This window comes from Rutidosis leptorrhynchoides, chromosome 4 (genome assembly GCF_046630445.1).
Source record: "Rutidosis leptorrhynchoides isolate AG116_Rl617_1_P2 chromosome 4, CSIRO_AGI_Rlap_v1, whole genome shotgun sequence".
Classification (NCBI taxonomy): domain Eukaryota; kingdom Viridiplantae; phylum Streptophyta; class Magnoliopsida; order Asterales; family Asteraceae; genus Rutidosis; species Rutidosis leptorrhynchoides.
In genome coordinates this window covers 620,870,658-620,897,183 of record NC_092336.1, presented here as the reverse complement: position 1 = coordinate 620,897,183, position 26,526 = coordinate 620,870,658, and the positions used below count along the sequence as shown (strand labels likewise).

The window sequence follows — 26,526 nt, the reverse complement described above, 5'->3', positions numbered from 1 at the left end:
GATATTTTATGATCATATTATTATTAGGTGTATTCATATTTATTTTTCGTCGCGCGTTTGATATCTTTCCGGATTTTTAATCGCGTAAGTGCGTTTTCGCGTTTCGGGATTCGTTCGGGCTTTCGGGCCATCAGAAATTGCACGTTTTTCAATGTTGGACAAGTTGGCCCACTAAGGGGCCCACCCCATCCCACCTACGGCCGAATTAGGGAGGGAGGGATCTCCCTTGCTTTTCCATTTTTCCTATCTTGATTTTATTTCACATATTTTGTAGCCTAAACCTAAAAATACAAATTGCAACTTTTTCTCTCTTCTCCTCCCTTGCCTAGCCGTCGCCTCTCACACACATAATCATCATCATCTTTTTTTTTAAAGCTTGAATCAAGAATTGAAGATCATAAACGCGTTCCTTGCAATCTCCTCAACACATCTATACTCTTTGATTCTCGATTAGGGTATAAACCCTAACCTTAGCTTTTTCATTTTTATTTATTTTTACTGATTTTGATGTTATTATGATAGTATTGTACTTGTGTATTGTTGTATGGTTGATTGGATGCGTAGAATTACTCGTTTGCATATGTTTTCGGTTTGATTTAATTGGGACAGCAGCTTTTTCGTGTGTTTCTGACTTTGTAGCTGATATAAAAGTTAAAATAAAGTATATAAATGAGTTCCTCTCATCAAGACATTAATTTTAGACTCCGGATTCATGTCGTTTCGATTCCCGGAGCCTTAGATATGCTTAATTTGATATTTGGTAAATATTGAAAGGTGTTATGGGCAAGAACAAGGTATGGTCCGACTTTGTGATCATTCTTGGTGTCTTTAGGGTGTGTCATTTGGTTAGGACTGATGGTGGGACGAATTTTCATGTTCGGGTCACCTAAATCCGAGCCACGGTTCACCCGTTGTGCCTAAATCACTGTTTTGAGTAAATTGAGTTCCCAAGTGTTGTCATGGCTGATATCCACGACCTAGGGACTGTTCTTGGAGTGTTCTTGAGTACATAATTGTATCGGGTGGTTTGAGTAGGCGGAGATGCATATGTGGCTCGCCCGAAACCGACACCCGGGGCTCAAGATACGACCCGATGAACTTTTAAACTTAAAACTTATGGTTAATGATTAAACTTATGTTAAAATGAATGGCTTTCATTATTAATAAATTACTTATGATAAAAGAAGTAATTATTATTATTTAAGACTTATGATATAAATATTTATTATATCATTTAATTATTAATTATGATTTAATTAACATTTTAATTAAACTTATGATTAATAATACTTTTATTATTAAAGGAAAATACTTATGATAAGTATTAAATTTATTTTTGAGAAATTATTATAAGACTTATAACAAAGATTAAATAATTATTTAATTATTATAAGACTTAATTATTATTTAATTATGATTTAATTATTAAATACTTATGATTTAATAATTTTAATTAGAAACTTATGATATAATTAATAATTCATTATTAATTTATAATACTTATGATATGAATTAAAATTCATTATTAATTAATAAAACTTATATTATGATTAATATTTAATTAATTAAATACTTATGTTATACTAATTATAACACTTCAACTTATATTAACTTTAATAATTCATTTTATTTAATTAAACTTATGTTATGACATAACTTTACACTTTTGACTTTAATAAACATTATAACCTATGTTATTATTATAACTTACACTTTTCAAATTAATGTTGACTATGTTTGACCAAGGTTGACTTTTGAGTTGACTTTCGGTTGACTTTGACTTTCAGTTGACTTCTGTTGACTTTCTAAATAAGGAAACTTTCCTAACTTCAAAACTTTCTAAAAATAGAACTTTCTAAATTTGGAAACTTTCCAAAAATAGAAACTTTCCAAAAATAGAAACTTTCCAAAAATAGAAACTTTCCAAAAATAGAAACTTTCCAAAAATAGAAACTTTCCTAAAATAGAAAACTTTCCAAAAATGGAAACCTGCTAAAAATAGAAAATTTCTAAAAATAGAAAGTGTGTGTCCGTATGCTGTTCCAGTCAAACCGATGCTTGCCGAGTGTTATTCTATGTCTACTTGCAACATGTACAATAGCTATCATACTAAGACTTGACCTAAGTTAGTTATTTATATCGGCCTGCTTTATTTATAGGTCGGCGTTGTGATCTTCCTTGATCACTTTACTTTATTTGCTGTTCGCTTGTTTGTGAGATTTCTTCAGTTGCTATTAAGGTGAGTTATAGTCCCATTTTTTCTATTTTAAATCTTTTGGGATGAGAATACATGCAATTTATTTTATATTTTGGACACAAGTGGAAGTTGGTTTAAATTATTCATTGTGAGTCGAACAAAAATATTCCCTAATCTGGTAATTGTAATCACTGGTTTCTACTGGTGAACGCGAATCCTATGGATAGATCTATCGGGTTTGACAACCCCATTTCGAGCTAGTCGCGCTAGCAATTTGTAATCGGAATGTTTAGTACTTCGTATTTTGTTGTAGATACACTTGTTCGGTGTATATTATTTATTGTGTTTGGCAAGGGTAAATAAATGGTTAAGTGGTTACCAGGTGGCTCACGGAAAATGGAATAATGTTTTATTATATGTTTTCTAGCATATAATTTGGTGGTTCAAAAAGGAGTTTTTATGTTTTCAAACATAAATTTTTATTGTTTAAATTAAATATTGTTTGCAATATTAAACCTATAATTCACTCAACATTTTTGTTGACAGTTACTCGCATGTTTTATTCTCAGGTTCATGATTGATTGCTTCCGCTGTGCTTAGAGAGTCTGCATATTTATGATGGCAGCTATTGTTAAACATTAACTTGCATTCTATTTTGTTACATTAAAAAGTGGTTGTTTGTTGACTTTATTTTGGTCAACTTTTGGTTAAAGTATTATTGTATAGTTTTTCTAAACTTATACATTTTAGTAGATTTCCTTTATAGGAAATCATTTTTAAATAAAGAATGCAAGGTTGTTTTATTAAATTCATATAGAGTTTCGATCAAGCTGTGGGACCAAGTGACGGAGCCGTTAAGTGCTTTGACGGAGTCGTCACAAAACGTTTATCAAAATATTCTACAAGATTGAGCACCCTGGTAACTAAACTTTAACGTTTTAATAAGTACCCCTGTTTTAACATACATGCAACCAACATATACAATACACGCAAACTAACGTGTACTAACCTCAAATAGCATACGTCTGTTTTATAGTTCAGGCTGGGGTTTCTATACCTGGAACAGACGGGGATGTCAAGCCCTATGGATCCATATACTACTACTCGCGCCCACCAGTTCTTATAACTGGCAGTTACTAGTTACCAAAGCTAAGGGATTTTCGGTTCAAACTCGGTGTAGAATTTAGTATGTACTTGTATCCATTGCGTTTAAAATAAAGTGCATGTATTCCCAGCCCAAAAATATAGATTGCAGAAGCAATTAAAAAGGGAGCAATGAAACTCATCTTAGCATCATATAAAGTTGTTCATCGTAATGTGACCGAAACTCGAATTATCAAATAATCGTAGATCTCAACATATCAATATTGAGATTCAATATTGTAGGAAAGTACGTAGACGTAACGGAGATGATAAACACTAGGTTTGATTCATAAATATATCCCCGAATATTACCCATAATCTCCTTGGCAATAACCTATAGTTTCCTTAGTTATAATCGGTTTGTAACCCGAATTAAAATACCCGTGTATCACTTGTTACAGTACCATACTACTAATTTAAAATTTAAGCTAGGAAATATACAGAGTGATTTATTTATGTGAGTGTGTGCGTGTTTTTAAGTTCCTAATCACAAGTACTTCGTTCATATATATATATATATATATATATATATATATATATATATATATATATATATATATATATATATATATATATATATATATATATATATATATATATATATAAATAATAATATAATAATACAATATATAATATAATATAATAATAATAAAAAGGTAAGCCGCCATCACTTTTTATGTAGACAAACTTTTTATGTCGACAAACATTACGCGTTTTGCGTAGATAGGTCCGCGGTCCGCGTATGGTGTCTTCACGGAAGTTGTAGATTTTTGAGTTACGGACGTCTGGACACCAGAATCACCCTTTTTCGAGTCAGTATGATTTAGTTATGATTTTCTCGTGCAAGTGCGCAGGTTTAGTAATTTCCATCATTTTAACTTGAAATCTTGAGATGAAATGTTGTAGTCTTTTAGTGCTCATTAGAAACCTTTATTTTATCTTTATTTTCATTTTCATATCATTGAAAATCCATAAAAACATTTTAACAATCAAATTCTATTATATCGAAAAACGTGTCCATACTAAATCGAATAACTATAGTTATCTAAAACTAATTACATTCACATCTTTTTATCGAAACGTTATAATAATTAAAAATCTATTATTTTGAAGAACGCTTTCATATATTTGAACTAAATTGAATAAATATAATTTAGTTTTCTAGAATTAGTTATATTCAAAATCATTCTTTAAAAGGTTTCATCTATGTCGTAAAACGTTTTCAATATTAAGAAAACTAAATAATTAACTTTATCAAGAGACACGAGACAATCATTGTGTTGAAAGTTAATCTCTACTAACCTTTGTCCAGTAATCGTTAATTGACATATTTGATCTTACTTGTAGGTCACTTTACCATTTATTCCGAATATTGTTAAAAAGGAAAGGTTTCCTAAATCAAAGTGGACCTCTCAATAGGGGCTCACGATCATACAATGTATCTGATAAATCAATCATTTGATATTATCTTTTAATTCCGTTGATAATTATATTAAACATATATCGAAACAAATACGTTCGTGTAAAGTATTATACGTCTAATACTTTGTTAACGTTTTCAAGTTATAATATATACACATATACATATATAATCATGTCCGTTCATATAATGGTTCGTGAATCATTGGAATTTGGTCGAGGTTAAATGAATGTATGAACATAGTTTAAAATTCTTGAGATTCAACTTAACAAACTTTGTTTATCGTGTCGGAATAATATAAAGATTAAAGTTTAAATTTGTTCGAAAATTTTCGGGTCATCACAATTCTCCACCAATCAGAAGCTTTCTCTCTCCAGAATAACCTCTTCTGATTAGTCAGAAAACAAAATGGACACTTCAAATGGGACGTCCCAAAATAGTAAGGTGGACACTTTAGATGGGACGGAGGTAGTATGTATTATATGTTAACAAATAGCGAGACGATGATTTATAGAAGTAAATGACCAAAACAATCAAATGTATAAGTTATACCTCGAGTGGTATAGTTTATGGATGATTTAAGACTATATTTTGACAAAGGTACGATTCATGAAACGTAAAGTACAAGTTTTCTCAGTATACGATAGGACGTTCGAAAAACCGGAACCGGGACATAAGTCAAGTGATGACGTACGACTTATCGGAATAAAAATTACAAGTCAACTATGCACGTGAATTTAATATAATATATAATTAATTATATAAATTATATATTATAAATATAATATAAATAAATATGTCGACAAGAGTCATGACAAAATTATATGTGAGCTGGAAAAGCTTCCCATGCGATCACATGGGAATTACACTGTCCAGGCATGCGATCGCATGGCAACCCTGGACAGGCCACATCTATAAAAGCTGATCATTTCTGGTTCTGAATTCATTTAAATTACTCCGTAAGTATTTATTTTATTATTATTATTATTATTATTATTATTATTATTATTATTATTATTATTATTATTATTAATCTTATTATTAATCTTATTATTAATCTTATTATTATTATTATTATTATTATTATTATTATTATTATTATTATTATTATTATTATTATTATTATTATTATTATTATTATTATTATTATTATTATTATTCCTAATATTATTAGTAATATTATTGTTATTAGTAATATTATACATAAAATACTACGACGAGGTCTTGAGCGTGTCACTTTCAAAATGGTTTTCAAGCGGGATAGAGCTAAGGAAATTATGGGTTATTGCCAAGGAGGTTATGGGTAATGTTCGGGGGTATATTTGTGAATCAAACCTAGTGTTTATCATCTCTGTTACTTCTACGTACTATCCTACAATATTGAATCTCAATATTGATACGTAAGCACTCATATTTTATCTTTTATATATTAATTGTGTATCCATGTCTAGTGCTCGAGTATATATATTTATACATACGTGTATGCTAAATTTCGTCGTTAAACAGTTTATAATAGATCACGAATTAAATACATATATTACTGGTAAAAGGTATATGATATACATGTTTTTGGAAAGCTGGTGAAAAGTCAATAACTTTTCATTTAGATATCGAATAGTTTCGATGAACGGATTAAAAGATATGATCAACTGAATTATAATTGACGTTAATTGGAATTGCTTTTGAATCTGCAATTAATATTTAAACAACTTGGTTGTAAGATTGATAAATTGAATTTTTGAGTATTACCAACCGAGTAAATGAATCCTTATATAAGATACGTCTCGTTTTATTGAACTATTGTCAAAATTGACTTTTTGAAACAACTTTGGATAACTTTTGTATGTCGATCTCGAGCATTAGGATTGTGATACACTATGACCTGACCTAACTTGATAGACATTTATTGACCAACATATGTTCTCTAGGTTGAGATCTACGGTTATTTGGTAATCCGTGTTTCGGTCACATTTTGGTGAACGACTTTATATGCTGCTAAGGTGAGTTTCATTTGCTCCCTTTTTAATTGCTTTTGCAATCTATATTTTTGAGCTGAGAATACATGCACTTTATTTTAAACGCAATGGATACAAGTACATACTAAATTCTACACGGAGTTTGAACCGAAAATCCCTTAGCTTTGGTAACTAGTAACTGCCAGTTATAAGAACTGGTGGGCGCGAGTAGTAGTATATGGATCCATAGAGCTTGATATCCCCGTTCGAGCTAGAGCACTAGCCTTTTAACGGACGTATGATATTTGAGAAGCGTACACGTTGGTTTGCGTGTATTATTAAGATGATTATACAAAGGGTACAAATTATATATACGTTAAGTTTAGTTACCAGGGTGCTCAATTTCGTAGAATATTTTGATAAACGTTTCTGGATGAAATAACTGAAATCTTGTGATCCACCTTTATATACAGATTATACGAAACATTAAAACTATGAACTCACTAACCTTTGTGTTGACACTTGTTAGCATGTTTATTCTCAGGTTTCCTAGAAGTCTTCCGCTGTTTGCTTAGATGTTAGACAAGCTATGTGCATGGAGTCTTACATGACATATTTTTCAAGGAAACGTTGCATTCACCAAATCATCACCATGTATCTTAATTTAACTGCATTGTCAACGGAAGTACTGTTGTAAACTATTATTTATGGTGATTGTCTATATGTAAAAATCATCAGATGTCGAAAACTTTTGATTTAAATATTCATTTATGGTGTGCCTTTTCAAAAGAATGCAATGATTACAAAACGTATCATATAGAGGTCAAATACCTCGCAATGAAATCGATGAATGACGTGTTCGTCCATATGGATTTGGAGCGATCGTCACATTATCCGTCTCTTTTAAACAAACGCTCAAGAAATGCCAAAAAGTGCCGCCTCACTACTTGAAAATTTTGGTGTTTCTTTATGATGACTAGACAAGAAACGGACGTTTCTTTCCATTGATACAAGTGATCTAAGTGAATGTAAATGTTAAAGTCATTTAGTTTAATGACCAGTGGAACTACGGATTCCGACTTAAAAATTTGTCGTTATTTTTACAAACATATTGATGTACTTAACTTGGTGAGAATAAATGAACTACATTCATTCTCTCACCGCACTTTTTTAATTTTCATCACAATTACTGTTTTTCTTGTTATAAAAACCTACATTACAATTTTTTTATTGAGACATATCACATATAGTTCGCATACATATGTAACGTAATTAATCCCGTAAAGAGAACCCATATTTGAATAATAATAATATAATAATAATTATTATAATAATAATAAATAATAATAATAATAATAATAATAATAAAGTTGACTTAAAAGTTGAGTATTTATATTTTTAATAATAATAATTACTAATAACAAAATGCCTCTTGTTTTTTTTTAAAACTTAAAATACAATCATTATATGAAGGTTGTACAATATGCTTCAAAGTTTGTACATGCGTTCATGGGTTGTTTTGTAAAAGATTGTACAATTTGTTAAAAAGTTTGTACATATGGTCATGAGAGTTATTCGGATTATTTATTTGTTTTGATTTTGTATCCTTTTTTAATTAGAATTATAGTTATAACATAATTAATATATAAAATAATAATGACATTATCATTATGAAATTTTAAAAGATAATTAGTAGAATGATGACATCATTATTTTAGAGTTTATATGAACATATATAGATAGATAAATATGTTTATACAAAAGTTTTATAAAATATACATTGAGTAAATTTTATAGGGACTTAGAAGGTAAATAAAAAGAAGGGAAGGTTCCAAATAATACAAAACAAGTGGTCGTCCGCGCGATGCGGCGGCGGACCCATTTATATATATATATATATATATATATATATATATATATATATATATATATATATATATATATATATATATATATATATATATATATATATATATATATATATAACATAATTAGTCAGTTCTTTGTTTTACGTAATTTATGTTTTAAATTAAATATCTAAACATTAATAACACTAACAAAATCGAAGAGAAAACATGTTTCAAATGAATAGTTAAATCAACATAAAACAAAATTCTAAAGAAAAGAAGAGGAAAAAAGTAAATTAAAAGTTAAAGTGGTCAAGGAAAAATAAAAAAGGTCATATAAATATTATAAGGAATGGTAAATAAACAAATAGAAATTAAAAGTGGGAGTAAAAAGACTGAATTAAAACTAAAAAATATTAATGATGCATTATAAAAAGTTAGAATAAAAAGGGAATAATGAGTACGGGGAAAAATGGGTGAAGAGGCAGGGATTCGAACACCTGAGCACGCGATCAACAGCAGAGGCATTAAACCACCACGCTAGCTTTCCAGTTTATTTATACTCCGTAGTTCAGTACTTTATAATATGTATGTAGTTTAAAAAAGTGGGTGTAAAAGTCAAAAGTGAAGGCTGAACACTGTAGCATATGTGTATAATATAAAAAACTACCCTTGGAGTTTAGTTTTATTACGCTTAGTGCCTTAAATGAATAGTGAATTTTGTAATTTTCTCTTTGAATATATTATTATTATATAATATAATATAATGTATATTTCCTTGAAGGATCCTCGATTATATATATTTTTATCTAATTTGGCAAATAGTATTCAAGAATTTCAGTTGCATTAAATTTTCTAAGAAATTTCCAGTTAAAGTTTTGTGTCCTGAATTCTACCTTTCATACTTCATAGCCCACTCACACTGTTTGACGAATTTGTATTACTATATATATATATATATATATATATATATATATATATATATATATATATATATATATTAGAAAGATTAAATGAGAACTTTTTTTTGTGTGAGAACCCCGAGAACTTCAAAATACCCCAAAATATACTGAAATTCGAGCAAAAAGGGACACGAACGAACAAAAAAGGGGATAGTCGAGCAAAAAACAGGAAATTCGAACAAAAAAAAATAACACTTCCGAACTATTTTTAGTAATTCAAACAAATTTGGTTCTACAATTTTGTAGAACCGAACCATTTTTATATATAACAAAAAAAATATTACTTCCCTCACTTTCCTTCAAAAAAGTGCTTTCCTCTTGATGATGGCTTATATATATATATATATATATATATATATATATATATATATATATATATATCAATGAATATTTTCAAAGCCAAAAGTGAAAACTACATAAAACTTCCTAATTTTGACTTTTAGTTTTCGGAGAATAACTTATTAAATGGTGCGGACTTCACTCACAACCCGACCCGAATAAACATAAACAAACTTATAATTGGGTGTCAGTGTGGGTATAAAATGTACGAGTAGTATAAAATCAAACAAGCATATCATCTCTCATCAATGCATGACCTTCTTAAAGTCCTGCAATAATCTCTCTCAATCAATACACACACATATACATATAGCTATCGTATCTATCTCTCTGCAAATTCTGTGGTGTAGACTTATTCAGACAACAAACAGAATCCATCGTGTGTTTTCAGCTTATATATTGATCGAGATTATAAGGTATTTGCAAATTCTTCCCCTGTTTTTCTTCAATGATTAATTATGCAACAATATGAATCAATGATCGCATGTTTATATATCTGTATATGTTATATTTTATAATAAATTTGTATCGACCGTTCGACACTAAGAGAAATTGTGATTAATTAAAAAAAATTTGTGTTATTATTATGTGATCCTGTACAAAACTTTAGTTTTGATTTGATTGAACATAGGACTCACTTTAGGGTTTATCAATGTTGAAACCAGCAAAGATGGTTTTATTCTAGGGGTTGTTGATGCGTGTGGAATAAAATGATAGAAGATGATGACCTTGACCTCAGAGGCAATTTATCAAACACTTTCTCTGCATTGACCGTGAGTGGAAGGCATCAAGTTAGCAGCGATTTGTTCGATAACGAAGATGTTAATCAACAAATTTCAGAACAAGATGAAGAAATTATGCAATTGAGGAGACATTTAGCTGAGTATGAGGTCAAGCAAGCACGAATACAGAATGAGAAACAAGTTCTTGAAAATCGCATTGCATCGATATACAGGGCTTTTGATCAGCAACAACAAGACCTTTTAGATGCTACCTCGAAAGCGATGGCTTACAGACAAGATATAATGGAAGAAAATATACGAGTTGGATATGCGTTACGAGTAGCTCAAGAAGAAAGGTCGATATTCATATCGTCGTTAGTACCTTTGCTTTCGGATGCATCTCTACCTCCTGTAGATCTTGATGCATATTCAATTGTTAGTAATTTAAGGATTTTGTTTAAGCATAACAAAGAAAGACTCGCGATCGCCCAAGAACGGCTAAGGGATTCTCAATACCAGCCTATAATTTTGCATTCTCAAAGGGAAGATCTGCCTTTAAACACAGATTGGCACCAATCAAGCTTCGCGCCTTTACAAGAAACACAGTATACTGGTGCGGAGAGACAAACGAATGATGATGATGATGATGATGATGATGATCTAGTTAATCCTCATTATCTACCAGCAATTCTTGAAGAGTCTTCTTCAAAAGTTGATGATGATGATGATTCAGAAGATCAAAGTAGAAGAGGTGATTATGATCATGAAGATACAATTAATCTCCTTCCCACAGTCGAGGGTTTGCAGATTTTAGGTGAAGCTTTTCCTGGTCATGAAATTCAAGCAAGTGGTTACTCAAGAAACGGAACCACTCATTGTGGGTTTGAGTGGGTCCGTCATTTGCAAGACGGGTCAGTCAATTATATAGAAGGTGCAAACCAAACGAAATACACAGTTACAGCAGATGATGTAGATCATTATCTTGCTGTAGAAGTTCAACCACTTGATGACAGAGAGCGAAAAGGTGAACTTGTAACATGCTTTGCAAACGACAACAAGAAAATCACTTGTCATCCTGATATGCTTCGAGAAATTGAGAAGTCATTAAGTGTGGGCCATGTGAGTTTCAAGTTGTATGTCTGGGAAGGGTCTCTCAGCACTTGGGAACATGCAACTTTGGAGTTAAAGAAGAGTGGTTACAGCATTAAGCTTAATGGACCCAATAATACTGTCGTAGTCGATGATAAGTATACACCAGCCACACTTATAAGTTTACCGGGGGATGTACCTTTAGAATTCTCAATACTTGGTTCTGGGGCCAATGAGCAATATTTACGCGCTGATGATAGTTCAACTTATATCAGCAGCTCAAGAGATACAATTGTTTTGACGATGAGATTATTCGTCAAACGCGCTGTTGATAAGAAGCTTGGAAAGAAGAAAAGAAGGGTTCTGTTTTTCAAGTAAGTAATCTGTTGTATTATATAGGTTCTTGTAGCTATATATTGTATAATTCTTTTGGCCATTGAGTGTGAAAGGTAGGTAGTTTCAGTTTTGCCTTATATAATATAATAATAATAATTACATTAAAATCTTTTGTAAATGAGATATGTATATGTATCCTTTCTGATGGTTTGGGCCTGAAGCCCAACTTCTACTGTCTATATATCTCTGTTACTGTTTCTTTATATATATAAAGGCAAATAAAGGTAAATAAAGGCAAATAAAATTATGAAATCAAACTATTACTACATCAACAAGGCACATTAGCAATTCTTGACCAAGTACATTAAGAAAGCACATGAGCAATTCCTACCCAAACAAACATGAAATCAACTTGCAGAAACAACATAAAAGAAACCAAACAATCTAATACAATCCAAATCACCCTTAATATAAGCGATTAACTATGCTATAATCGCATATACTAGCCCATTTCAGACTCAAAAATGTTGCAACCTTAATTACAGCAGGATCACTTGTAACAATAGAACTTGTAAGTAACTTCCTTGATCAACTCTTCCATGGGCCTTTTAACATTTCTAAATCGGAGTACGTTTAATTTCATAAGAACATATTATATTATTATTTAATTGTTACATATTATATTATTTAATAGGGGATGATTCTCACACACACTTTTTTGATCCTCACACACCAATTTAAAGAAATGGAGTATTATTAGAAGAGTAAAAGGTTAAAATAGGCGTGTGAGAATCAAAAAAGGGTGTATTAGAATCATCCCCTTTATTTAATTGTTACATATTATATTATTTAATTGTTACATATTATATTATTTAATTTCATAAGAACATATATCAAACTAAATATACAATACAATATAACCAACATTGACTTCCATCCAACAAAATTTAGGTTAATGAAGTGAAAAGGTCTTACCAACTATTTGTGCTTGATCAAAGTGACTTTAGATCCTACAAGTAGCCTCAGAATTTGTCTTTTTTAATTTTAATTTATAAAATGATAATATTAGTAACAATTAAATTCCTCTTGGACTGAACTTTTTAACTGACACGTTACTGACTCAAGACCGAACCCTATCTACCGTGCACAAGACTGAACTACTCATTCCGTATTGTACATGATGAGAGGTCTAAGATGGAGCCTCAAGAAGCCACTGTGTCTATGGTAGCTTCTTGAGGAAGTTGCAAGACGACCTAGGATGGTGTAGCACAGGGAGAAGTCTTGCAAGTCTATCTTTAATTTTCTTACTTATTACAGTATTTGATTATAATATGTATAGTTAATAACTGATATTTATTGATGTTTACTTAGAGGGAAAAAGTAACCATGTAATGCTAAAAGAAAACATTAACATAACCAGGGCCTTGATCCAAAATCACTATTTAACATGTTTTTTAATCGCAAACCAAGAAAATAAAACAACAGGTCAAAAATGTCCAGCCATTGTTGCACTTAATCTATAAGTGAGCCCTCCACCTATACACTATGACTACTTATTACTTATAATAATAAAACAAAATTATATTAAAAAGATAAACACACACACACATATATATAGCCAGTAACTCTGCATACAACATCTACGTTACCTTATCCTATCCTCCCTCCAATCCTTCTCTTATTATTTCTTAAAATTCTTTATCATATTATTATCACCAAATACCACACACTCAAACTCATACTTATGTAATTCAATCTCATTCCTCACAAATTTCTCTTATTTTCATGTGAATCCATAGATTTTGGTTTCTCAAAAGAAAGTGAAAATATTAGTTTGTTGAATTAATTTAAGCAAATTGAATTGATTAGTTAGCATTGTAATTGTTCCTTTAAACTTGAACTGGTAGTTGATTAAAAAAAAAAAAAAAAAAAACTTGAACCGGTGGTTAACATGGCTCCAAAATCTACTAAAGGAAAACCTCATAAAGCTAAAGGCGATAAGAAGAAGAAGGAAGAAAAAGGTACGTACTTTTTATTTGTTTACGGGGTTTCAATTTGTTTCTCAATACATACGTTTGATTAATACCACAAAATGTACCAAATATTCGAAAATCGTCCGTTTTATAAGTTCATGAATCAGGTAACTAGAACTTGCCTAAGCAAACATTTCTAAATGATATTTTACCAAATACGAAAAAAGAATTTGAGCATTAAAATCCTGTTGGAAAAGAAAATTCAATTACAGATATCAATAAACATTCTTAAGATACATGATTGGTCGGTGTTATGGTATTCTTATGATAAGTTTCAGGTTCAACCTTCGTTAACAATATATGAATATCATGTGGTGTCAGTTCGACTGCATATATCTGAATAAAGATATTTGACTTCATCTTTACCGAATAAAAAAAAAATCTGCCTACCAATTAATACTATATAATTAATGTATATATATGTATATTTATTTTTCTTTATAGCAACTTACATAATGTCATAAAACTACGTTGATTAACTATGATATGTTATTTATATATTAATTAAGATAAGAAATATAAAGTTTCTGATAATAATGTGTACATCTGAGTAAAGTTATTTAACTTCAACTTCAACGGAATAAAAAAATTCATCCCTCTACCAATTAATACTCCGTAATTAATGTATAAATATAAAATATAAATATATATCCGTATTTGTTTTTCTTTATAGCGCCTTACATATTGTCATAAAACTACATTGATTAACTATGATATACGGAATATTTTTTATATAATAATTAATAAATATAAAGTTTTTGATTATAATGTGATACATACCACGTATGTGAAGAATGTAGTTCAACTTTTGCTTAGAGGTGCCATAAAACAAGCCTACAATTTCCGTGAACTACTCGGGTAAAAAGATTACCATGTTAAAATAAAAAACGCATGATTACAGGCTAACTTTTGGTTTAATTATTATTTTTAAAGACTAATAATCGTATTTGTTTATTTTTTACAGTATTACCAACCGTTTTAGAAATTGAGGTAGAAACACCAGAAGAATCACAAGTGACGCTAAAGGTAACAGAAAATTTGATAATTAAGTCGGTAGTGGTTTTCAATCGCACATAATCAAAGGACATTCTAAATATATTTTTGATGATATATGACCAAAATATACTAATTTATCAATCGCTTTCTTAAAGAAAATGCTGGAATTTATCAAATTTAAAATCGGTTTATATGTGTGGTCACTAAGAGTTTAAAATGTGATTGACTAAAGGGAATATCAACGGACAAGATCTTAGATGTTCGAAAGCTTTTAGCAGTGAATGTGGAGATGTGTCACTTGACCAATTACTCTTTGTCACATGAGGTATGTTTAATTATCTGCTAATGTTATACTCCGTATAGCTTAAATTAAATTCAATGGATTAAAATTATATTGAGTGTATTTGTTAGTTGATATATATACTCTCATTATTTTACTAGTTAAATAATTATACGTGTTTATGTTAAAATATTTTGGTTTAGTTTAGATTTATCCAAGTATCTATCCATCATTTTTTAACTACCATTTTACTATTTTACAAATTAAACTTCATGCTTGTTATGTATCGATGTGTAATAGTTAGGTGAATCATTTGCTAAAACTGAAATTAAAATGAATTAAATTAAATAGGCTGAATGAACCAATAGGTCATTGAGCTGCCCAATGAAACACATCACCCAGTTTTGATTCATACCTTTGTCAAATCGTTCAGAAAGAAAGTGTGACTAGAGGGTGTACGTTGATGGTACTTAATTTATTTAAAATGCGTGTTAATCGTCAGTGGCGAATATATGATCGAACTCAACGAGGTTCTATTTTTTTTTTTTTTTTTTTTTACAAAGTACCTTACAGATTTATTGGTTGTTTATCTCTACAAAATCACAAATCTTACAAATAGATGAGATCCTATAGCTGAATTTAGTGGTATCCTATACAATTTAAATATAAAAGGTACGTCATTAAAAAAATAATTCAAATTAGTGGTGTCATTGAACACTCCTTCATAAAGGGTAGGGGCGCCCCTCTTGATCGTTCATCCTATCAACACACATTTTGAAAAAGTAATGGACCATCAACGTAAATATTCAAATAAGCCAGTGACGGTCGGTGTAATTTTAGAACTTAAGTAAGATTGTTGTAGTTTCATTAAAATTACAAGGAAGATTGTCGTGTATTATTATTATTATCAAATCAATCATTCATGGTCGATCGGTGTAATTTATAAGAAATAAGAACGGTTGATGTAATTTAATATGAATCACATATAGACTATCCGTCTAATCTACTCTCTTTATCTTTCAACCATAAAAATTGGTTTCTAACTTTTCATTCGTTTTACTCGTACTTAAACATCGCAGGTGCGTGGCCCAGGCCTAAAAGATACCGTTGAGGTCGCCTCTTTAAAACCGTGTCACTTAACGGTCATCGAAGGTAAATTTCTAAAGAGTTAATATTCTTCTGGGTATAAAATGTCAAGCTTCATAAAACTAAGGGTCTATTATGCCAATTAATATTCGCAGAGGATTACACTGAAGATCACGCCGTCGCTCACGTCCGACGACTGCTGGACATCGTCGCCTGCACCACCGCATTCGGCAGCGCGTCTACCACGCCCAAGAGTACCGTCATTCGAGCGTCATCTAACGCGCCGGGTTTGAACGATGGAACTAAATCACCGAAAACGGAAGGTTCGATTAGTTCCGATCAGTCAGAGAAGGGTGATCCGACGGCGGAGATTTACCCGCCGCCTAAGCTTGGGCAGTTTTACGATTTCTTCTCGTTTTCTCACCTCACCCCTCCCATACAATGTACGTCTTCTGTCTTTACATATCACGTCTCTGTACATAAATTAGGGCAATATTGTGTTGCGAATTTAGTGATAAGTCAATTTTATGAAAAGTGCCACGTAAGCAAGAAATTACGCATCAGAGGATCAAATATTAACTTAGCGAAATCTCGGAAAGTAATATAGGATGGGCACATTGCTAATATTTATTAATGCAAAGGGACCTCTATAAGTAGGTTGAGATTTTATGACTCATTAACTATAATAATTCTTAATGATGCTTGTAAAGCAGAACATTAAGATTTTAATGTGACAATGCATAATGAATATTTATTTGGGATCGAAAAGTAACTATTGTTTGCGCACTTGATTTGCAGACATCAGGAGGTCTGCTCGTCCGTTTCTTGATAAAGCAGATGACGATTTTTTCAAAATAGATGTGAGTATTTACTTGTTACTAAAAGTATGAAGCAATGATTGTTTTTTAAACATATCAAGCTGATACACTAAAATGAATTTCATCAATGTCTAATTTTGTTTGCAGGTACGTGTTTGTAGTGGGAAGCCGATGACAATTGTCGTTTGCAGAAAAGGGTTCTATCCTGCCGGAAAACGTATTCTTCTAAGCCACTCTTTAGTTGGATTATTGAAGCAAATAAGTCGAATCTTTGATGGTGTAAGTAAAGACTGACTTCTTTTATACTTGTTTTCTTCCCATGTTTTCCTTGATTCAGTTTGTTATGTTTCCTACAAAATGTTTTAAATCACAGGCGTACAAATCACTCATGAAAGCATTCATTGAGCACAATAAAGTAAGTTTAATTGACTTAGCATTTTTGGCAACATATTATAATTCAAGTTGTTATATAATTTTGTCCTTTTGTTTCAGTTTGGGAATCTTCCTTATGGTTTTAGAGCAAACACTTGGGTTGTACCTCCTATTGTTGCCAACAATCCGTCGATTTTTCCACCACTTCCTGTAGAAGACGAAAATTGGGACGGAAACGGTGGTGGTCAAGGGCGAACCGGTAAACATGATCATCGGCAATGGGCAAAAGAGTTTTCGATCTTAGCAGCAATGCCTTGTAAAACGCAAGAAGAAAGGCAAGTTAGAGATAGGAAAGCTTTTCTACTTCATTGTTTATTCGTCGACATATCAGTTTTAAAAGCAGTGTCTGCCATTAAAAGTCTTGCTGAAACTAGCAACGGTTCTTTAATTGGTTCTATCGAAGAAAAAGTTGGAGACTTGGTTATCAGTATAACAAAAGATGTGGCTGATGCAAGCACAAAAATTGACGGTAAAAACGATGGGAGTCGTGTTCTTGGATTGTCACAGGAGGAGCTTGCTAAACGTAACCTGCTTAAAGGCATAACAGCAGATGAGAGTGTGACGATTCACGTGAGTATTCTAAATTAACTGATTTGTTTTTTATTTTCAGACATTTCTATGACTTTTTTATTTTATTTTATAATTTTTTATGTTTTTTGGTGCATATATGCAGGATACTTCTACTCTAGGCATAGTGATTGTTAGACATTGTGGTTATACGGCTGTTGTGAAAGTTGAAACCGAGGTTAACTGGGGTGGAAAACCGATTCCCCAAGACATCGATATTGAAGACCAACCTGAAGGAGGTGCTAATTCTTTGAATGTCAATAGGTCAGTCAAGTAATCCATCTTATGGCGTATTACATAAATATTCTTTAGTATTGCTCTCAGTAACGTCCTCAAGTTAGAGGGGGCGATTCTGACCCATTTGCTTAAGAATGAGTTATTTTGGGTCATCTTTAATCTCTGGCGAGTCAAAATTGTAAATAAAACGGGTCGGCAGATGCTCAAATGTGTACTTGTAAAGAAGTTCAGAATTTTGGGACTTAAATAATGTTTCGGGTCTACCAAACCTGGAGTGTTTAGACAGGCACAAACTTGAGCTGTTTTGATTCGTTAGTCAACCGCCCAACCTGGTCATTTGGCTAAGCTATGTTACATGTATTTCTTAGCTACACCTTTGTTTTTGGCTTGCTAGTTTGAGGATGCTGTTATACCAGTCATCAACACCATCACCATCTGGTGCAGTGGAACTGGTGCAGGGTGCAGATGTAGAAGATTTGCAGTCTGCTAAGGTTTTGGTGAAGAAAATATTGGAAGAAAGTGTGCAGAAATTGCAGGAGGAAGACTCTAAAAAAACAAAATCTATCAGATGGGAACTTGGTGCATGTTGGGTGCAACATCTACGAAACCAAGCTTCTGGGAAATCTGATTCCAAAATTTCTTCAGAATCTAAGGTGGAACCAGAGGTGAAGGGTCTCGGTAAGGGTTTGTTAAAGGAAATCAAGAAAAAATCCGATGATAAAAGCAGCAACATTGAACAAGAAGTTGCCAAATCAGATGATAGTGTTAACAAAGAGGCTGCAAAGTTTAATGAAGAAAAAGAAATCATGTGGAAAAATGTGGTTCCCGAAGCAGCGTATATACGTCTTAAAGAATCAGATACCGGTCTCCACCTTAAGGTTTGCTTCCGTAGCGTGTTAAATGATTCTTGCTTGCTTTTGTTCTAATTTCATTTATGTTGGCAGTCACCCGATGAGTTGATTGAAATGGCACATAAGTACTATGATGATGTTGCTCTCCCTAAGTTGGTTAGTTTGTTTAATATTACTAAGATTATGAAAAGCTGTCATGTTACAGCAATTTTTTTTTTTTTTTTTTTTTTTTGGGGTAAACAGTGTGATTGATAAGTTAAAATTATGTTTTATGTTAGGTGGCTGATTTTGGCTCCCTTGAACTTTCACCTGTTGATGGAAGAACTTTGACTGATTTTATGCACACAAGGGGATTGCGAATGTGCTCCTTGGGCCGAGTGGTATGTCTTTCTTTAGTTTCGGCCCTATCTATTTCATTACGATGTTTTGACCTTCTGGTCAAACGAATAATATTGTGACCTGCCAGAGTTGTTAGTTTTCTAGTAAAGATGGCATGTTGAGCCATCATGAATGAATAAGTCGATAGGGGTTATATTGGTCTCTAATGGAGTAATGGGTCAAAGGTTAAAACTGAAAACTCTAAAAAATAACTGTAACGGGTTGAATGGATTGAAAGTCACCCCAGTGAGATTCAATATGCGTATAACCTCCTAAATCATTTTACTTTCACAAAGATTTAGGTCATAGGACTTATATAGTTTGTATAATCAGACCTAGTAGCCAAATCAATAGTAACACTCAAAAAAGGCAAATAAATGGTTATGTGGGTCAGACTGGCCCAACCTGTGTTGACCCGCAGTAAATGAACTTTCTTGACCGAAACTCATTATCAGGTGTTACCCACCCTGCTTGAGGTGCCCATCTTGCCCTCTCTAATCTTCGTGTTATATATCCGCAAGAAATTGAAATTGAATCCGCTATCATCTTGTCTACTCTATCGTATCAGGTTGAACTTGCAGACAAGCTCCCTCATGTTCAATCACTCTGTATTCACGAGATGGTTGTTCGAGCGTATAAGCATATCTTGCAAGCAGTTATAGCAGCTGTTGACAATATTGCTGATTTAGCTGGGTCAATAGCATCATGCTTAAATCTATTACTAGGAACACATTTTGGCAACGATGATGAAGACTTAAAATGGAAGTGGGTTGAATGCTTTCTGTCCAAGAGATATGCATGGAAATGGAAAAATGAATGTCGTACCGATCTTCGTAAGTTTTCCATTCTTCGAGGGCTTTGCCACAAGGTATTTCACAAATTTCGATTGTATTAATACTGATCGTTAAAATTTCTTATTTGAAATATTAGTTATGATAAAGCTTATTCCACCAGGTTGGTCTTGAGCTTGTTGCAAGGGATTATGATATGGACTCCACATCTCCTTTCAAGAAGGCAGATATTATTAGCACAGTTCCTATATATAAGGTCGAACATAAGGAATTCTCATTTTTTTCTTGTTCCATTATTAACATAAATTAAGAATTAACATTTGAACTATTTATACAGCATGTTGCATGCTCCTCTGCAGACGGGCGTACACTTCTAGAGTCGTCTAAATCATCATTGGATAAAGGAAAACTGGAGGATGCTGTCAACCATGGAACTAAGGCAACAATTTTTTCGTTTTTCGATGATAGTAATGGTTTACAATGTTTTCTCTAAGTAATTTGAACAAACTTAAATTTTGATTTCTGCAGGCACTTTTAAAACTTGTATCTGTCTGTGGTCCTTATCATCGAATGACAGCAGGAGCGTATAGTCTTTTGGCTGTGGTGCTCTATCACACTGGGGATTTTAATCAGGTACATGAGCGTATAAAACTCTTATTGCTCTGTGACTACTAGAGTTTCGTTATTTATTCAACTTTGCTTTTAAACAGATCAAAATGGATAATTTTATATGGGTCAAAATGGGCTGATTAACTTGACGTCCTTCTTGTATAGGACCTTATATACTTCATTACATATAAGTAGTGTGCCATATATGAGTACAAAAAGTGAACTTTTTTAATAATAATATATCGTATTTTAGGCTACCATTTATCAACAAAAAGCTTTGGATATCAACGAGAGGGAGCTTGGACTCGATCATCCAGATACGATGAAAAGTTACGGAGACCTGGCTGTCTTCTACTATCGTCTCCAACACACCGAGCTAGCTCTAAAGTACATTTATTTTCTTTCATTTTGTGTGATTAGTTAACACCAAGTGTTATCATTTCTACAATAGAATTATACCAATTGAGAATTGTACCTTACATTTGTCTATTTTTGTGTTTAGGTATGTGAATCGTGCGCTGTATCTTTTGCATTTAACATGCGGGCCATCTCATCCAAACACCGCAGCTACGTACATAAATGTCGCAATGATGGAAGAAGGTTTAGGAAATGTCCATGTTGCCCTTCGATATCTTCATGAAGCTCTCAAATGTAATCAAAGGCTACTTGGAACCGACCACATACAAGTAATCTCTCACACATATAAAATGTATATTTACCTAACGCATCATGTTATCTCAAAAGGTTCTCTGAAAACTCATATTTTTGTCAGACTGCTGCCAGCTATCATGCTATAGCGATCGCTCTTTCTTTGATGGAAGCATACTCATTGAGTGTTCAGCATGAGCAGACCACTTTGCAGATACTTCAGGCTAAACTTGGACCTGAAGATCTTCGTACCCAGGTACCTTTTGAATAGCTTAATAAAAAAGCAAATTTGTGATGCTTTATTAGTAGTTGTTTGTTTTACTTGGGATGTAAGATATTGTAGGACGCAGCTGCATGGCTTGAATATTTCGAGTCCAAGGCTTTGGAACAACAAGAAGCTGCACGCAATGGTACTCCAAAGCCAGATGCATCTATTTCTAGCAAAGGCCATCTGAGGTAAGTTCTATTTTTCCTTCTTCAAAATTTAAAACATCTATGATCATTTGTTATTTTAAATAGAAGCTTAACGGTAAATTTCTTATAAGATATCTAAACTTTAGAGATGTTCGGATGGATATACTATTTTCGGGGACAAAAATATGTTTCATAAACAAGTTTTTTAATTTTGTATTGTTTTTGAATCAGTGTATCAGATTTGTTGGATTATATAGCACCAGATGCAGATATGAAAGCACCAGAGGCTCAAAAGAAACAAGCTCGTGCGAAGCAGGTATACCTTCACCCTGTTCAGTTTTTTGAACCCCAAAGAACCAAGCTTGCATGAAATTGACAATAGGTCTTATAGGTAAGGTCTTTCTTTATGCGTACAACCTTCAAAATGTTGAATACTTGGATTAGCTTTCTAATAATATTGTTTTTGTAATCCGAGCTAGTTTAGGCATTAATAATAAATAAGAAGCGTGGACAAAAAAGTGTTTTTGTGGGGGGCAATCAACCCATCTTGATTCTTGACCCTTGCTAAATGTGGTGTGTTTTAACCCAAACGTAGTTCGACCATTACCCAACCCCCCGATTTTGTCATTCTTAATATTTTGTTTCAAATTTGAATATTTCTTCTTCCAATCATACAGCTTAAAGTAAAATATGAACAAACTGAAGAATCTTTGGTCAATGAACTTAAACGTGACGAAGTTTTATCAGCAAAAGAGCCTGTTCCCGATGAATCTAGTGATAAAGCGATCACATTTGAACCACCAATCAAATTTGCAAGCGAAATAGATTCAGTGGATACGAAGCCAGATTTAATTCAACCTGAAGCAATCGAAAAGGAACAAATGAGTGAAATTGTAGAACTAGAAAGCTCAGATGAAGGATGGCAAGAAGCTTTGTCTAAAGCAGCCCGTAAATCTTTAAGTTCTAGGAGACCAAATCTTGCAAAAATAAATACTATAAATCTCCCAAATGTTTCCCAGTCATCAAAATACCGATCGAAGTCTGCTAAATTCACATTCCCAAGAACAAACACTACTGAAAGCGCCACTTCCACGGGCCCACCACCGAGCGTCACCAAAAAGTATGTTAAAAGTCAAAGTTTCGGTCCAAAACCAACAAATCTTTCCAACACACTTCCAACTTCAGACTCAAGTCCGAATCCAAAATCATCAAGTCCGGCATCAAATGATCAAGTTGTGAAACGTTCTCCTGTTTTAAGTTCGATAAGTGCCAAAGAAGCTGGAAAACTTTTTTCGTACAAGGAAGTTGCTTTAGCTGCACCTGGTAGCATTGTGAAGGCCGTCGCTGAACGATTTCCTAAAGACGCTTCTCCAGCAACCACAGACGAAACAAAAAAAGAAGTCAAAAATGAAGACAAGAACGAAGACATTCAAAATCTTGATAAAGTGGTTCAACCTTTAGAAGAGGAACCAGAAAACACCATTGATGAAAAGAAGGAAGAGCAACCCGAGCCCGAAAAACCCCAACCCCAAAAGCCCGACTCTGAAAATCCCGATAATGAAAAAGCTGAACCCGAGATAGTGTCTGAATCATCATCAGTCACTGAAAATCCGGATCCTTCAAAGAATGATAAAAAAGATGACCCGAAAGAAGTTGAGATATCTGAGCCGGGTGAAGATTACCCAAATGAATCGGCTGCAGAAAAGGACGAAAAAGAGATAACCAAGAAGCTATCTGCGGCTGCACCTCCGTTTAATCCGTCTAACGTTCCAGTTTTCGGGTCGATTCCAATACCTTTAAATGAGCATGGAGGAGGAATATTACCGCCACCTGTAAGCATACCGACTATGATCACGATTAATCCAGCTCGTCGTTCACCTCACCAGTCAGCAACAGCTAGGGTTCCATATGGTCCACGCCTTGCTGGCGGCTATAACCGAACCGCAAACAGGGTGCCACGTAGTAAGCCTACGTTTGACCATGTGGTGGTTGATGCAAGTCATCTTAACAACCCCCCTCCAGTAATTATGAACCCACATGCAGCTGAGTTTGTACCTGGTCAACCATGGGGGGTTCATAACGGTTACCTAGTTTCACCTGAAGGTTATCATCCTCTTTCCCCAAATGGTTTCCCACTCGCTATAAACAATTCTCAATCAGGTCAAACCGCATACCCCTTGTCCCCAGTTGACTCGGTTGTATCCCCGGTTGACTCGGTCGGATCTCCATCAGTAACTACTCAACAAGTACCTGCTGCTGATGTGGAGAATGAAGAAAAGAATGAATCAACTGTTTGTCAAATTGAATCTGAAGTTGAAGAAAAGGCGATTGAGAATGTTAATGAGTCATCTTCCGACACCGATAATACTAAAAGCAAAAATGCAGATGATGAGAAACCAATTAAACAATGGGGGGATTACAGTGATGGTGAAGCTGAGATTGTAAGTTAAAAGGTTAATGTTGTAAAATCATTTTTGGTGAGTGAAATGGTTTATATATTGCTCTCAGAGGCTTTTGGTTTGAAGAAAACTAATGCTACGTTTCATCATATGCTCGAGTTTGAGGATGTGAAAACTAAGTATACGCCTACAGCTCGCTGCCCACAGCTCGAGTTGGATAACTGTTTTGATGAATCAAGTGAAATTCGTTGACAAAAAACTGGAAAGTGTCATGCAACCTTATTTTTTTCAGGCAATTTTTTTTATGTTTTCTTACGAAATACTCCGTATTGGTTTTGGCCGGTATATGGTTTCTCTATCATTATGCAGTCAATTTGTTTGTATTTGTATCTAGTTACAATAACAATCAAATTCTTTTACAAAGCCTGCAAACATTTGTAATATTTTTAATACTTTTTGGATTGTACATGTCATTTTGACCAATTGAAGTTTTAGGAGATTATCTCTAGGACACTTGTGACGGGATAATCCAAAATAGTGAGTTGAATACCTACAATGGAACTTGGGGAATATATATACATACATAATTGTATACACATACCTAATATGTCATGAATCATTCCTATTTATTTAAAAGTGCACGTAAGTAATGGAAAAATATACCGAATTATATCAGTGGTCCTAATCTTTTACCGAGAATTTAATTATTTAAAAGTGCACTTCAATGGTCACTACATCTAACGCTCAAAAGATGTTCCGTTAAGTCTAACTATGCGCAAAACATGCGAGGGTTAAAATATATATTAAACATTTCTATCTTCTTTCGGAAACATCATCTTCAACTAATTAAGGATTATCATCGGTTCAACTTTTGTTTTTTTCCTTATTTGATTTCGAGATTTTTTAATAGCAAAACGGAAACAGAATTCAGGTTATAGAAATCAAAAACTGGATTTGAATAAGTTCGGTAAAGAGTTAAAAACGATCAAATATTCATAAACAAAAATAACTAAAAGTCAGATTTTGAATTAGACTCTTTGTTCATTTTCGGTCTACATATATTTATAATTATTATTATTACTAATATAATTTAAGCTTAATACGGTTTTTGATTTAAGCGAATTTAGTGTTCTTAAAACCCTAAATTGAATTTGATAAATTGAAATTGAACCAAAACCGAAAAAAACTGACAAAAGAGAACCAAAAATCAAATCAATAACTCTCGTAGTTACAGAGTTTTAAATGTACCCAACATAATCATTATAATAAACTTAAGAAATCATGTATATGTGATGGGTGGTGATCCTTCCACCACTAAAGTTTTACCATACACCACTAAAATATTATTTTTTACTATATTGCCCCTGCAATCTCAAATTAATATTTTTTAATTGCCCTAAACTAAATCCCTTTTTCAAATTGTTTTATTTGTACGACGTCTACTAAAAAGTGTGTGTAAATTTTTTAATGCAAGATGATATGGGATATCAATCCGCAATTCGAAAAATGAAAAGTTTTACACTTTACACTGTGATCGGGGTGGTTCTTATCGAGATAGAAATGGTATTGAGGTAGAAAGAAAAAAAGAGCTCGATATCTCATTTGGTTGAATGCCCATTTAGATTTACCGGTGGCTTTCACAAGGTAATGGAGTGAACAACAAGGTTAGCATTATCCATCGTGAAAGAAATATCATCAAATTAAATGTTTTACCTCATTTTTCAAGTGACATATTTTGATAGAAATTTTCTTACTTAAGTGTTAAGTATTTTGGTATTTTTTTTTGTAAACAATTGAGACAGTCGCTTCAAACTACATATTTCAGTTTTTCTATTGTTCAATCTCATGACTACTTTATATGGGTATTGGTCTTAAATGTAAAAGTTATATGTATTCTTTTTTTAATATTTGTAATGTTGTATTTTTGATTTAAGGGTGCTTTTCTAGAAAAAAATATATTGTTTGACTAGCATATAA

At 32.6% G+C, this 26,526-nt stretch overlaps 2 protein-coding genes across 2 annotated transcripts; both read left to right on the top strand.

The window, feature by feature from the left end:
• Positions 1 to 10,105: 10,105 nt before the first annotated feature.
• On the top strand, positions 10,106 to 12,200 carry LOC139839826 (uncharacterized). Its single transcript, XM_071829990.1, has 2 exons — positions 10,106 to 10,279; positions 10,529 to 12,200. Exon 2 carries the CDS (start codon positions 10,574 to 10,576, stop codon positions 12,050 to 12,052), a length of 1,479 nt encoding a protein of 492 aa, XP_071686091.1. The 5' UTR covers positions 10,106 to 10,279; positions 10,529 to 10,573; the 3' UTR covers positions 12,053 to 12,200.
• Positions 12,201 to 13,710: 1,510 nt separating this feature from the next.
• On the top strand, positions 13,711 to 25,001 carry LOC139839825 (protein REDUCED CHLOROPLAST COVERAGE 2-like). The gene is made up of 23 exons (XM_071829989.1): positions 13,711 to 14,031; positions 15,008 to 15,069; positions 15,272 to 15,364; positions 16,399 to 16,471; positions 16,561 to 16,848; positions 17,204 to 17,265; positions 17,371 to 17,502; positions 17,597 to 17,638; positions 17,716 to 18,225; positions 18,329 to 18,486; positions 18,854 to 19,337; positions 19,404 to 19,466; positions 19,589 to 19,690; positions 20,257 to 20,556; positions 20,643 to 20,735; positions 20,817 to 20,918; positions 21,008 to 21,112; positions 21,342 to 21,475; positions 21,591 to 21,774; positions 21,861 to 21,992; positions 22,080 to 22,192; positions 22,382 to 22,466; positions 22,828 to 25,001. The coding sequence occupies exons 1-23, from the start codon at positions 13,962 to 13,964 to the stop codon at positions 24,598 to 24,600; spliced, it is 5,160 nt and encodes a 1,719-aa protein (XP_071686090.1). The 5' UTR covers positions 13,711 to 13,961; the 3' UTR covers positions 24,601 to 25,001.
• Positions 25,002 to 26,526: the final 1,525 nt, after the last annotated feature.

Excerpts from the sequence above, each read along its gene's own strand:
- LOC139839826 (XM_071829990.1), top strand. The coding sequence starts at position 10,574 with ATGATAGAAGATGATGACCTTGACCTCAGAGGCAATTTATCAAACACT.
- LOC139839825 (XM_071829989.1), top strand. The coding sequence starts at position 13,962 with ATGGCTCCAAAATCTACTAAAGGAAAACCTCATAAAGCTAAAGGCGAT. Across the intron at positions 21,113-21,341 it reads ACACTGGGGATTTTAATCAG|GCTACCATTTATCAACAAAA; the intron begins GTACATGAGCGT and ends ATCGTATTTTAG. Across the intron at positions 22,193-22,381 it reads TCTAGCAAAGGCCATCTGAG|TGTATCAGATTTGTTGGATT; the intron begins GTAAGTTCTATT and ends TTTTTGAATCAG.